This window comes from Lepus europaeus, chromosome 3 (assembly GCF_033115175.1).
Source record: "Lepus europaeus isolate LE1 chromosome 3, mLepTim1.pri, whole genome shotgun sequence".
Taxonomy (NCBI): domain Eukaryota; kingdom Metazoa; phylum Chordata; class Mammalia; order Lagomorpha; family Leporidae; genus Lepus; species Lepus europaeus.
This window is the reverse complement of record NC_084829.1, coordinates 60,936,458-60,950,593: the sequence shown is the minus strand read 5'-3', so window position 1 is coordinate 60,950,593 and position 14,136 is coordinate 60,936,458. Positions and strand designations below refer to the sequence as shown.

At 38.0% G+C, this 14,136-nt stretch overlaps 1 protein-coding gene across 6 annotated transcripts in view; it reads right to left on the bottom strand.

Annotated features, from left to right (window-relative positions):
• Positions 1-204: 204 nt before the first annotated feature.
• The window catches only part of PHF3 (PHD finger protein 3), an 85,923-nt gene continuing 71,991 nt past the window's right edge, over positions 205-14,136 (bottom strand). For 3 of the 6 annotated variants that reach the window (XM_062186325.1, XM_062186327.1, XM_062186326.1), the window contains 6 exons: positions 13,596-13,731; positions 7,785-7,980; positions 7,148-7,295; positions 4,501-4,590; positions 3,291-3,486; positions 205-3,080 (listed from right to left, as the gene is read on the bottom strand). In XM_062186325.1, the coding sequence (XP_062042309.1) occupies positions 955-3,080; positions 3,291-3,486; positions 4,501-4,590; positions 7,148-7,295; positions 7,785-7,980; positions 13,596-13,731 (2,892 nt within the window). In that variant the 3' untranslated portion in view covers positions 205-954. The remainder of the gene's footprint in view (positions 3,081-3,290; positions 3,487-4,500; positions 4,591-7,147; positions 7,296-7,784; positions 7,981-13,595; positions 13,732-14,136) is intronic. The other 3 variants (XM_062186328.1, XM_062186329.1, XM_062186330.1) reach the window with 1 other exon arrangement.

Genomic DNA, 14,136 nt, shown 5'->3' with positions numbered 1-14,136 from the left:
TTAATGGTAGTTCTAAATTCTAGCCTCTTTAGAACAACATGATTTATCTCAGTCTACAATCTAAGATACTTTTTAAAAATTACTTTTCCCCTCATCTAATGCCTGCCATAGATTGCCATGTTTGTGTGTTCTTGGCTAAGAGAAGAACAATGTCTGAAAGTAATTAAAGCTTTAAAGAAGAAATTATTTACTACTCAATTTCAAACCACACACACAAAATAGGTGAGAAATTCTTTTATCATATTTAGAATCAAAATATCCCTTAAAATATTTACATTTTACAGTAAAAAGGATAGCAAAACACAAGACCATGTACAAGCTTAAGTATTCAAGTTTCTGAAAAGCCAAAAATGAAAAAGAAAATAATGGCCTACCACAAAAGCTGTAGTATATGGTAATAAATGCCTTCCTTGAGTGCAGATAAAGCAAGAAATATAATCCTTGGGCTTCTGATTCTTGGTCAAAAACTGTTCAACTAGTGATTAGTATCATCTGATTATGAAGTCACTTGGCTTTTTGTTGCTCCTCTACAGTTTCTTTAAAAACAGTGCAATTTCAAACAAAAGTACAGAGCACACATTACTCTCAAATTAGTCATTATATAAAGGACATTCACTAGAGGCAGTAAATATATTCCATAGTTAACCATATTTACCAATTAAGGAATAAAACTAAAATTTCTAAGCCTTTATTGCATATTAATAAAACAAATCTTTGAATATACAGCAATGTAAAACTTTAAAAAATATTAAATTCCTATAACTAGGTACAGTTGGTATGAAGGATGATGAGCACTGGTACAGAGCACTCTGCACCAACACAGGATTTATTGTTCTGCAAACCACCAATAGTAAAAATGTAAAAGATGGCACAATCCGGGCAGGCAATCTCATATAGTTTTTAAGATACAACATTTAAGTTATTTAAATGTAATCCTGAAGCAGCCTGCAAATTTTACCTTTTGCTTTTAGCTCTGTCTGTGTGGTCCCTATCTTTGTAATATCTGTCTCTGTCCTTTTCTCCAGAACTATGTTTACTTTTCTCTCGTTCTTTGTCCTTGTCATGGTCATCATTTTTAGGTTTTTCTGGTTTCTTGTCTACATTCCTGACATCTCTGCTTGCTTTTCCATCAGCCCCTCGATCACCATGTGACAGCCGGGCCCTGTCTTTATCTTTGTGCCCTTCCTCCCTTTTTCTGTCTCTGTCCTTGTCTTGGCTTCTGTCTCTGCGTCTGTGCCTTTCAGACTCTTGCTCCCATTCCTTTTCATGTCGCTCTCTTTTCAAGTGGTGTGAATCACTGTAGAATCTCTGGCGGTCCCCTTTGCCCCTATTAAATGGCCTATCCATTTGCTGTTGGTCTTGCCTACCCCAAGGGTCACTATGCCGCCTTTCTGGTCTCCGAATGTCTTTAACTTGGTAAAAATTTTGTGGGCTCATATACCTTGATGCTTGTGAAAGGGGACCCATCATTCGTTGTGGTTGGCCTGGGAGATGAACAGGTGGCCAAGGAACCATGGGATTTTGAGAAAAGCCAAAGCCTGGAGGGGGAAGTAACGGAGGCGGCAAATGTGGTGGAAATCCAAACATGTTTTGTGGGGGAAAATTAGGAGGCCCCGGAAATGGAAATCCAGGGGGGCTAGACTTGAGATGCTGAAGGTTGGGCTGCTGTGGTCTCATGGGTGAGAAGTTTGCACTTGTTCTGGGGCTGGTGCTTCTGGAAGCAAAGTTGATACTTTTAGGAGGAAATTCTGGTGGACCCGTGTTTCCAACTTCAAAATGAGATGTTGCTGCAGCTGGTCCTCTTCGAAATGGGTGCACAGTTTCAATATTTTGCATTAAAATATCCTCTTGTAAGGGTTTTGTCTGTTCAGTTTGGGAAGTGTGTACGTTTTCTGCAGAAGTTGAGTTTTGTTCAACCTTTGAGTCATCACTCTGCTGAACACATGCATTTTTCTCTGCAGAAGACAGTTTTTCTTCTACATTGTTTTGCTCTGTTAAATGCTCCTTGTTGTGTGACAGAGCAGGCAGGGTGCTTTTTTCTCCATTCCGGCAACTATCCCCATCTTTGCTTTCTGAAGCAGTTACCTGCTGGTTTCGTCCTGCTGCTTGCCTAGGATCCCTTTTCAGGTTGATAAACTGTGGGGACCTTGTTGCATTAGCAGCAAGGTTTTCACTGCAACTCACATTACCATCTATGTTTCCTTTCCCTACATTAGATCTACATGGAGAATTAGTATTTGAAGTCCGATTATCTTGTGAAGTGTTCTCTTGATCTTGGGGCAGCTGTCTTTTTAATGTTCTCTCTTTACTCTCCAGTGTTTCCTCCTGTTTAGACTGAATTGATAAATTTGTTAAGAATGCTTCTGTGGAAACATCTGGTGGTTTACCTCTAAGACTAAGACTTGTCAAAGGCCCTGGAGAAATGGAAGAGGACCCTACTACCGATGTTTCTTCCCCTATTACTACTGAATTACCTGTGGGTTCTGAAACATTATCTCCTTTAACTTTTACTTCCTTGGCTTCACTATCAGTTACTTCTATTTTATCTATTTTCTCTGCTTTTGGATTAGTTTGCTCATTTATAAATGGAATTTCCTTCAGAGTGTTTTGCTCTACCCCTGACTGAGTCTGCTCGTACACTTGACCAGTGGTACCCAAAAGGCTTTGAAGTATATCATCCACAGGAAGAGGTTTATTTGCTAATTCCAGAGTAGAAGGTTGATTTTCCCAGCCAATCAAAACCCCAGGAAGGAATCTTAAAGGTTTTGGCGGCTCCTGCTTGGCAACTTCCATTAAAGGTTCAATTGTTGCTGGAAGGTCTTCCTGAAGAGTCTGTTGAGGCTTATTTCTCTGTTTGTGTAATATAGTTGTAAAAGAATTAAAAAAGTCATTTTCCTCCTCTGGTGTTTCCTCAGTAGAAACTTCTATTTTACTTTTTTTATCAGGTGGCAATGCTACTGGGACACTTTCAGGAGTCTCAGCTGTATGACTAGTAGTACTAGCACTAGCGCTATGCTGCCTCTTCAGTTTCTGACGAATAATTAAGCCCAACAATAGATTAGGTCTATGCAGTTCAAGCCCTGTATAAACCAAAAACAGAAAGTCATTTTCAATCATTATATAACAGTAAAATTTTGTACCCAGATTATAGGCTATAAAGGAGGAACCTGCCCACTTTAGGCCATCTCTAGTAGGCCAGATCCCAAAAAAGAACAGTTGTCAGTCTTTTCACTCCAGTCCCACTTCCCACTTTATTTTATTATTATCTTAGTATTAAAATGTATACCTACCTGGTCCATCAAAAGGCACAAGAGGGTGTGGAATTTTATCTGTAGCACCCAAAGGAATAAGGTACATGTCTTTAACCTGCTTCATATTGTTGGCAGCTACTCCATAGCGCTTTCTGCTACTGAAGTATGCAAAAAGTAAAGTATAAGAAATCTGATCTTCTTCCGTTACTGGTGTGAATCGAACCACACAAATTTCCTATTCAAGAAAATAACAAACAGCTGTTTAAAATAATAACCTAAAGAACAGTTTGATTTTTAAATATTTTCTCAATTATATTGAATTTTATAATGACAGTTACCAACCAAGGTTTGCCAACATAAATACAGATAATAGTAAAAGGAAGCAAGTCTTAAGAAAAAATCTTGCTGATCCATTGATAGGCTTTCCAGAAGAAACTGCATCCCAGGGGAATTAATGAATTTATTCAAAGTGACATTAATTTTCAGTGGTATAGATGATGCTGAAAATCCAAGTCTTTTAACATCAACACTATATCTGAATTTCCAATGCTATGACCTCCTCAAAAGCCTGCTTCCCTACTAGCTGTGTAGGCTATATTACTAAGTTCCAGCTAATCACACCTAAAGAAAATAAAGTGATGACTGCAAATTAAGTCTTGCCCTTAAAACAATCAGATGGGCATTGCTTCTTTATTCTCATTTGGTACTAGTGAGTCAATTTTGACCATGTTTGACTGCTGAGGGTGACACTATTAGAAATAGCAAAATATCAAGAAAGGAGTCTGGTTCCTGAACAATCCTACAGATTCATAGCAACCTAATGGCCCTGAACAACTGAAAATAAAGAAAACAAATGTTTCTATTCAATGAGCCACTACACTTTACAACGTCTTTGTTGTAAATGCTTAGTTGTGCCCTAACAAAAACAGATGTTTGTAACTGAAGCAAGGCAAAATTCCAATGTGGATCTCAATATTTACTCTAAAACATTTCTTCCAAAATAATGACAGATTACAAAGAGAAAGCATACAAAGAAAGGGTGATGGGGTGTGAGTGGCGGGGGAGGGATTCTGCATGCTTTGAGCCTTAGCAAATAGCTTTAGCTCAGGTTTGTAAAGTATGTTATGTAGATTCAGAATTTGTGTTGAATGCCCTCCTCAGAAAACCTTGCATTCTTGCAAAAGAACTCAGAGTAATCTACTTTCTAAACATTTTCCCATGCTAATAGAGTGAACATAGTTTCCCTCACCTTTGTTCCTGATGCTTTTATTTTTTCCACATAATCCCAAACTGTTTGAGGTGATATCCTGCCACCTACTTGAATACTATCTGGTAGATCCTGTGGTAAAGAAGAAAAGTGATCAACATATACTGAGTCTAATACACATAATTCATAGAAATTTGGTTCTAAGTCTAATTTGAAACAGTAGCACAATCTTGAAAACATTAATATACATAAAGTCAATTCAGAACTTTTAAAGTTGTATTCAGTATATTCCTATCTTCTTCACGAAGGCTGAGGAAAAATTAAAGTTACATTAAATTCAATTGTTTATATAAATTATAATATTTTATTAAGGATTTGGTCTCAAACTGAAAGACAAGGCTCAAGTGGAGTTCTTTTTTTTCCCCGTTTAAAGCATAACTTTATTTTGCAACAACATGTGGAGTTCTAGGAAAGAATCACATGGAAATTATAAATTGTGGCTCAGAGAGGAAAATAATAACTGTTGAAAAGTGAAGAGTTTCATATTTCAAGACTTAATTCTCCTTTTAAAAAGAATTAATCCATCACAGACCAATCAAAAACTAAATTTCTAAACATATTTGTTCAAAACACCATGGCTCCATTGGACTTTTCTCCTAGAAAATTCACATCTGAAAATTATTTGCCAAATAAACTATATGTAAAAGTAACGTAGGTTGTCTGTAAATAAAAACAAAAATACCAAACAAGTAAACTGGTCAACATTAGGTAAGCAATTACACTGAATTAAACTCATTCCAGCCTAATCTGAAGAAAAGTAAAGTTTACGTTAGCTTTATGGAGACTGGAATACAAGTTAGGCTTTTTGAAATACTAAAAAGGATGTCTTTGAAAAACTCTGGTCTTTACAGCAGGCAAACTGAGAATGAATGAAAAAAGGTTAACGCTAGATATGAACATAATTACCAGCAAAATATAATCTCAACAGTAATGAAGCACATATATACATATTTTCCTTCTGAACATACATACACATTTCCTTAGGATAGTTCTAAAATATCACTTTCATATTTATGAAAATATTATAATGCTACTGTTTCAAGGTGTGTAGTTCCATAAATATGAGTCTCTTCCTGCTTCCTCAAATATAAAAGCAACATCACTGCAGCAACTATCATCACAAGTCTCATGGGACTATCAACCAGCTGTAAAGTTTCAACGTCCAGTCTACACTATGTCCACAGTAATCCGCAAACAGAAACTATAGTTACAAAATCTAGGAAAATATAAGCAGGAGAAGAATTAGGTTATTTGCTTAGCAAGGAAAAGGCTAAATCAAAGGTCATAACCATGTCAATATTTTATGTTAAGTCTGTATTTAACAAAAACAGAACAAAAGAAAAAAAAACTTGGATATCCATACAGACTTTGATTTTTTTTAAGATTTATTTATTTATTTATTCAAAAGAGCTGCAGAGAAAGGAGAGACAGAGATCTTTCAACTATTGGTTCACACCCCAGATGTTGGTAATGACCAAGGCTGAGCCAGGCTGAAGCCAGGAGCAGGGAGCTTCATCCAAGTCTCCCACACAGGTAGCAGGGCCAAAACACTTAGGCCATATTCTGATGTTTTTTCCAGGCTAATCATTAGCAGGAAGCTGCACTGGAAATAGAGCATTTGGGACATGAACAGGCACCCATATGGAATGCCAGTGTTGCAGGAAAAAGCTTTACCTGCTAAGCCACAACACCAGCCCCTCACTGATTTGTAATTCTTGAACACAGTGAAGTATAACTTGGAAAGATTATGGGACACATGGGTTTATGACTTTCATAGTACAATTTTCTTTTTTCTTTTCTTTTTTTTTTTTTTTTAGTGGGAGGTAAAAGTAGCAAAGTTTATTAGGGTAGGGACATCCGTAAAAATGGATGGGCACCTCTCCAGACAGGACCTGAGAGAGAGTGCCCAGTCGCTCAGACTGGGGGAGAGCGGAGCTGCATGGGTGAGTGGAGAGTACACCTGACCAGGCCAGGCGGGCAGCTCAGCAAAGATGCAGAGAGCTGAGCGCGCAGTCCAGTTGAGGCTGGGGGTTTTTAAGGAGATGGGTCTTGCTTCCCCACCTCTGCTCTTCTTGGAACAAAGAGCTTTTTGGATGTAAATAGAAAAACCTCTCTTGAAGGTCTGAAACAAAGGACTTTATGGATGCAAATGTTATCAGACAGGAGGAAGGGAGCAGGGTGTTTGAGATGCAGATACTAGGCTGCACCTGGGAGATTGTGAAAGGCAGAAGGGGGCATGGCAGGATGCGAGGGCCAGGCTGCCCCCCTGAAACATTATCGGGATGACTTTGAGATGCAGATGCATATGCTGGACATAGATGTCTTCTCTTTAGGCCTGTTACACACACATAAGCTCATAACTGACTACCTACCTAACATTCCCCCCTCAAGAGGTAATACCCAAAATTCTTTTTGGGATTATAGATGGAGTTCCGTCTTCTGTAACTTCTTCAAAGCTGGCATGTGGGCGTCGAGGGAGATTTGGGACACATGGGTTTATGACTTTCATAGTACAATTTTCCTCAATTCTAAAAGTACAACTGTAGATTCTTACTTCCATTAATCAAACCATTTAAAGATCGTTGTTAATGGCAATCATGACTCAGAAACACAGAAAAGTTCACAGTACCTCTGTCAAGTATTCAGGGGAGCCAGACACTGGGTAGGCTTTGGTAACAAATTTTGCCACAGAAGGCATGTTGATAAAACCTTTCCAGATGAAGTTCAATCGAGCCAAGAAGGTGGACTCAACTTCAACAGTCCCAGGCATCTCTGGACTAAAAAATGACATTTTAAAAGTTAGTTGCCTAAAGATGAATAAATCCATTTTCTATTTAGTCATCAATAACTTCTAATTTAGCATGTCAAGAAGGCCAAACTATGTAAGGGCTACTAAAACGTGTTTACAATTTCATTTCATAAAATTACATTTCACATTTCCATAATCAGGTTGTTACAAAGTCAGATGGTTTGAGGTTCAGAAAAATACAAATAAATTTTCTGTAGTAACACATACCCAACATGTTTGGACTCATATAATTAGATTTAAAGTCATTTCCCTTCAGATTCAAAGCTCTCATCTTAGCCATTCAAATAAACTTCCAGAATTTATTCTCTTATGGCAATTAGTTAAGAGTGTACAAAGTACAGTTACTTTCCCAAAAGAAAGATTCACAAGGAATACATTACTTTTTGTTTTTGAAGATTTCCAAGGACAATCTGGAAAACATCCATGATGGCTATACAAATTATAAATGAAAACTTACCGTGGAGCAGGAGAGAATGTTGACTTCGGAGATTCCTGTTTTTCCTCTTCAAAGAATTCAGATGCCAAAATATTTGAAGTTGAAGACAATGCATCTGCTATACTTTCTGCTTCATTGTCTGAATGTTTACGAGCTACTCCAACAACCACTTTCACTTTTTTTGGAGAAAGATCATCTATAGGAGGTGCCATTCGACCTACAGCCAGAGGACACCAAAATAAACTGTCTTAACTACAAATTTTGTATACTGGCCCATTTTCACTTTCTGAAGTTATATAGTCTCCTAAATTTAACTGTCCAGAACGCATAAATTTCTGGAGTTATATCTAACTATTACCATTTCTCATAATGAGTTATAATATACTGATATTTCAATCAGCAGGAAATTTATCAGTATTCTTCCCACTGCCAGCCCTCTTCTACATGCAGGCAATTAAACTTAACTGAAATGCAATTCACAGCAAACTGTGTAGGGTCCTACCTGCAATGTACCTTGATTTCCCTTTCAAATCATTTTACAAACATTATCTCCTAAATGCAAAACCCATGATAAATATAGTCTAGATGGCATAATTCCTCTTATTGGATTAAGAAAAACGATATTGGGCCCAGCACTGTGGTGTAGCAGGTAAAGCCGTCACCTGAAGTGCCAGCATTCCATCTGGGTGCCGGTTCAAGTCCCAGCTGCTCCATTTCCAATCCAGCTCTCTGCTATGCCTGAGAAAGCAATGGGAGATGGTCCAAGTCCTTGGGCCCCTGCACCCACGTGGGGGACCCAGGAGAAGCTCCTGGTTCCTGGCTTCGGATCGATGCAGCTCTGGCCCTTGTAGTCATCTGGAGAGTGAGCCAGCGGATGGAAGACCCCTCTTTCTCTCTCTCTCTGCCTCTCTGTAACTCTGCCTTTCATATAAATAAATCTTAAAAAAAAAAAAAAAAAGTTAAATAATTCAGACTAACTGAAAATTCGTTTCTTCTTTAAAAAAAAATATTTACTTGCAAGGCAAGACTGACAGAGACAGATATTTTCCATCATCTGCTTCATTCTCCAAATGCCTGCAATAACAGCTACCCAGGCAGAATCCAAGCACTTGAGCCATCATCTGCTGCCTCCCAAGTGCATTTTCAGGAAGCCAAATATGAAACATGGAGTAAGGACTCAAATTAGGCATTTCTGCTATGGATTCGCACATCCTGGGTAGAGCTGTTGAACCCACTGTACCACAGTGCTGGCCCTCAAGAAAAGATCCTTCTCCAAGGGTCTTGAGAAATAATTTGAAGAACTCAGTAAAACAAATCTGTATCCTATAGCAGCAGTTCATAACTATACATGCATAGAGCAATGCTACTTAGTAAGACATAAAAAATATTAGTCAAGCTTAAAAAATGACACTGGTTTTTGACTACAGCCCCAAGAAAAAAAAAATCAAGCTTTCTGAAAATAGGGCAAGTCTAGTAGCATTTAACAAATATTCTTATATGCAACTGTTAAATTATCTATGTGGATACATATGTGTATGTTTATGTGCATTTTTTGTTATATGTGTATCACTGGAAATAGTTTCACAACATCCTACTTAACATTATAAGTGTAATTCATAGTGATATTGTCTATTCTCTTTGTTTTAAAATCTGTCACTACTTATTAAACTAATTTCCCTACTACTGAGTCACAATCTGAAATTTGAAAAGCAATGGCTCTAATATATTTCAAAATGTGATCTCTAAATATGTCTTTAACCAAATCACATGCATTTTTCTTCGTGAATTCAATTCAAATTTATGCCCTTCCCAGTACCCAGAATGGCCATCCTCTCTTTTATTTACTTACTTGAGACACTAAGAGCACAGACATACACTAGCTCTCACCTGCTGTTTCACACCCTCAAATGTCAGCAACAGCCAGAGCTAGGCAAGGATAAAGCTGGGAGCCAGGAACTCTATCCAGGTCTCTCCCATTGAGTGGAAGGATTACAGATACTTGAGCCATCACTACTGCCTCCCAGAATCTGCCTTAATAGGGAACTGGACTCAGGAGCTAGAGGCGAATACTAAACCCACATTCCGATGTACGATGCCAGAGTCATAAACAGCATTTTAACTGCAAAGCCAAATGCCCATCCTGCCCCTCTTTGTAGGCACACTTAACACTCATGTATTAACTTAAGGTCCCCAGTCTAGACTAGGTCTTGTTTTCTACTGCTGAAAAAGATGTATCCATGGGCTCAGAAAAAACAAACAGATGGCCTAGAATTCCTGAAGGACAACCACAAACAAAGCCAGCTTATTATAATCCCTCGATCTGTAGATGACGTTGTATACCAATAAGCATCAAGAACATGCAGAGAACCATGACCTCACCTAAAGAGCACAATATGATGCCAGAAACCAATCCTCTAGGAAATGAATTTTATAAATTCTCAGATGAAGATTTCAAAAGAGCTGTTTTAAGGAAACTCAATGAAATTCAAGAACACAGAAAAATGATCCAATATTCTAAAAAAGAGATTTGATAGATGTTAAGTAACTAAAAAAATTATCAAGCAGAAATCCTTCAACTGAAAAGTACATGAAGCGAAGTAAAAATGTGACAGAAGGCATCAATAGCAGAATAGATCAAACAGAAGAGTCACTGAGCTCAAAGATAGGTTATTTGAAAAACACAGAGGAGAAAAGAAAAAAGATTTAAGAAGAATGAAGAAAGCTTATGAGAACTAAGCCAAATAACATCCAAGTTATTGAGCTTCAAGGCAGACTCCAAAATGTCAAAGGTTTAGAAAGTATAAGTCAGAGACTGTGACAGAAAACCTCCTAAACCTAGAGAACCATACAACTAGCCAGATACAGAAAGGTCAAAGATCAAGTCAGTTTCAACCCAAACAAGTATATCCCAAGATATATCATAATCAAGCTCTACAAGGTTAAAGACAAAGAGAGGATTATAGAAAGCTTCAAGAGAAAAGAAGCAAATAACATTGCAGGCAGAACTGTAAATTTCTTGTTAGAGATGCCCCCTGCCTTTACCTGGCCAGCTCTCCTCCCAGGCCAGCCAAGTAATGAAAGTCAACAGAGTGCCTTCCCCTAGGAGGTTCACACCTCCCTTAGGATATACCCCATGTGAAGAGATAGATAGGTCTGGGCCTCTTAACTTACAAGGCCTAAAGCCCAACAGATTATTATCAAGCCCCTTCTATCAGGTTCTATTTGCCTCTCAATCAGAAAAATTACTTGTAGCTTAGACAGCACCTTTCTTAGCTCCTCTAATAATGACTCTGTCCTTTGTTCTAGACCCTGTCTAGTCCACTTGGGCCTCATTCCTTTGTAATCATAACCTCTACTCTACCACCAATGGCTCTACTCCCAACCTGTGTGTACTGATGGTCCTCTTCCCCACTTAATGCTGTATAATTGTTCAGACCTGGTTAAGGCCACTCTTAGGATCATTGGTTACTATCCTCAACCTGTCTTTTATGACCTTGTCTAAATATGATCAGAGTCGGGGAACTTGGAAGGCTTCCATAGCCTTGGCAGCTCATGACGACAGCCTAGGGTGGTTACTGGCGCCATAAACTAGAGTGTCAATTTGTTGGGTCAACAACAGGAGCCACTGTGCGCTTGCTCCTGATGTGGGATCTCTGTCCTTAATGTACTGTACATTTTGATTTAATGCTATAACTAGTACTCAAACAGTATGTTTCACTTTGTGTTTCTATGTGGGTGCAAACTGTTGAAGTATTTATACTAAATTGATCTTCTGTATATAAATAGAATTGAGGATGAATCTTGATGTGAATGGAAAGGGAGAGGGAGCGGGAGAGGGGAGGGTTGCGGGTGGGAGGGAAATTATGGGAAGGGGAAGCCATTGTAATCCATAAGCTGTATACTGGAAATTTATATTCATTAAATAAAAGTAAAAAAAAAAAAAAAAAAAGAAGCAAATAACACATAAAGAGTCTTAATGTTCTTGACTACAGACTTCTAAACAAAAACCTTATAGGCCAGAAGAGAGTGGAATGAGACTCTGTTACAGCACTATGAACATTCTCCAACAAATGAAAGCATCCTAAGTATCCATCTAAAGATGAATGAATAAAAAAGATAAAATGTGGTATGTATCAAAGTCGATCTTTGTCAATCACAACATGGACAAACCTGGAGACTATTAAAGTATATAATAAGCCAAATACAGAAAAACAGCTATCCACTTGACACTCGTGTGGAATATATATATTAAATAGTTTCACAGAAGTTAAAATATAATATTAGTGGGGACAGCACTGTGCCATAGTGGGTGGAGCCACCAGCTGCAGTGCCCATATGGGTGCTGGTTAAAGTCCTGGCTGCTCCACCTCTGATCCAGCTCTCTGCTATGGCCTGAGAAAGCAGCGGAAGATGGCCCAAGTCCTTGGGACCCTGCATCCATGTGGGAGGCCCAGAAGAAACTCCTGGCTCCTGGCTTCAGATGGGCCCAGCTCCAGCTGTTGCAGCCATTTGAGCAGTGAACCAGCGATGGAAGAACTCTCCCTCTCTGCCTCTGCCTCTCTGTAACTCTGCCTTTCAAATAAATAAATACATCATCTATATATGTATGTGTAATAGTAGTTACCAGAGACAGGGATGAAGTGAGGAGGAAAAGATAATGAAAAGTTGATGGAAGAATACTATGTTATAGCTAGATAAGAGTAAGAAGTTCTGGGGTTCTATTGCACGGCAGATTAAAAAAAATTAACAAGTAATGTTAATGTACTATATATGTCTCTCTCAAAAACAAAATAAAACAAATAGATAGGATTTTGGATGTTTTCACAATTGTCAAAACTTGGAAGCAACCAAAAATGTCCTTTAGTAGGTAAATACATAAACTATGGTACATGCAGACAATGGAAAATTATGCAGCATCAGAAAGAAATGAGCAATCACGCTTTGAAAAGATGTGATGGATTCTTTAATGTGTATTACTAAGTCAAAGAAGCTAATCTGAAAATGTCACATTCTCTATGATTCCAACTATATGGTATTCTGGAAAAGGCAAAACTTACAGACAGTATAGAGACCAGTGATAACCAGATGTTAATGGGGTGGCAGGAAGAGGGATGAACAGCCAAAGCAGAGGGTAATTAGGGCAGCAAAAATACTGTCTATCAAACTGTAATGCTCGACACATGACACAGTATACTTCTTTAAACGTGGGGAATGTACATCAAGAGTAAAACCCAAAGTAAACTAGCCAGTGTGGGTGATTATGATGTGTTAATACATGGTCACTGGTTTTAACAACTGTTATCGCACTGATGGGGGGAATTAAAAATGGGAGGATAATGCATATATGGGGCAAGAGGTATATGGGAAATCTCTTTCCCTTTCTCCTAATTTTGCTGGGAACATAAAATTTCTCTAAAAATATTTTAAAAATCATTCCTTATTTATTTTGATTTTGTTATACACAATAAAATATGAATACTCTTACTCCTCACCTAGTAAATGATAGTACCATTACAAATGACCCAAATCGCTGATGTTTATCCTAATGGTTAAATTCTTGGCATCTGATCCTGGCAAGGGTTGGTAAGTTCAACTCATATTCAAGGGGGCTTTAAAAAGCTCATAAAATAATCCTAGATAGTAAATCACACTACAGTATCAAACTACCTCAACCCTGGAAACTAGTCATAGGAAAACATTCAACTACTCAAAAAAGAATGTTATGGGTGCCTCAATACTGGGAAAACAAAACATATATAAATTACAAATAGTACAGAAGAATCCCTCTTGCGCAATTAATGTAACACTTTACAAAGAAAAATTTCCAATTACCTATGCAAATTTTGCAGTTAAGATCAAAAAGATGCTGTCTGTGTTGACTAGTGGTATCTTTAGACATAGAGTCAATATCCTCCTTGTGTTTTTCAGATCCTTCTGGCTTCTCCAATGCCTTGTTGGCTGCAGGTTCCTAACATAAGAAAGAGTAAAAATTAGCTTTAGCTGATAAAATTTGGTACCAAATATGAAAATCAATTAACATTTCACAATGACATTTTTTCCAAAATAAACTGTTTCTATCCAAAGCCTTTTTATTACAACTTCTTATAAACAAGAACAAAAACGGCTATCTATTAATTAAATAGATATAACACAGCAAAAACTCATTTCTCATTCTTCAAGGTTTCTGATAAAATTTCAGATTATCTCCTAGGTGATAACTGAAATTAAGAAAAGCTGTGGCCAGCACCACAGCTCACTAGGCTAATCCTCTGCCTCTGGCGCCGGTACCCTGGGTTCTAGTCCCAGTAGGGGTGCCGGATTCTGTCCTGGTTGCTCCTCTTCCAGTCCAGCTCTCTGCTGTGGCCCAGGAGTG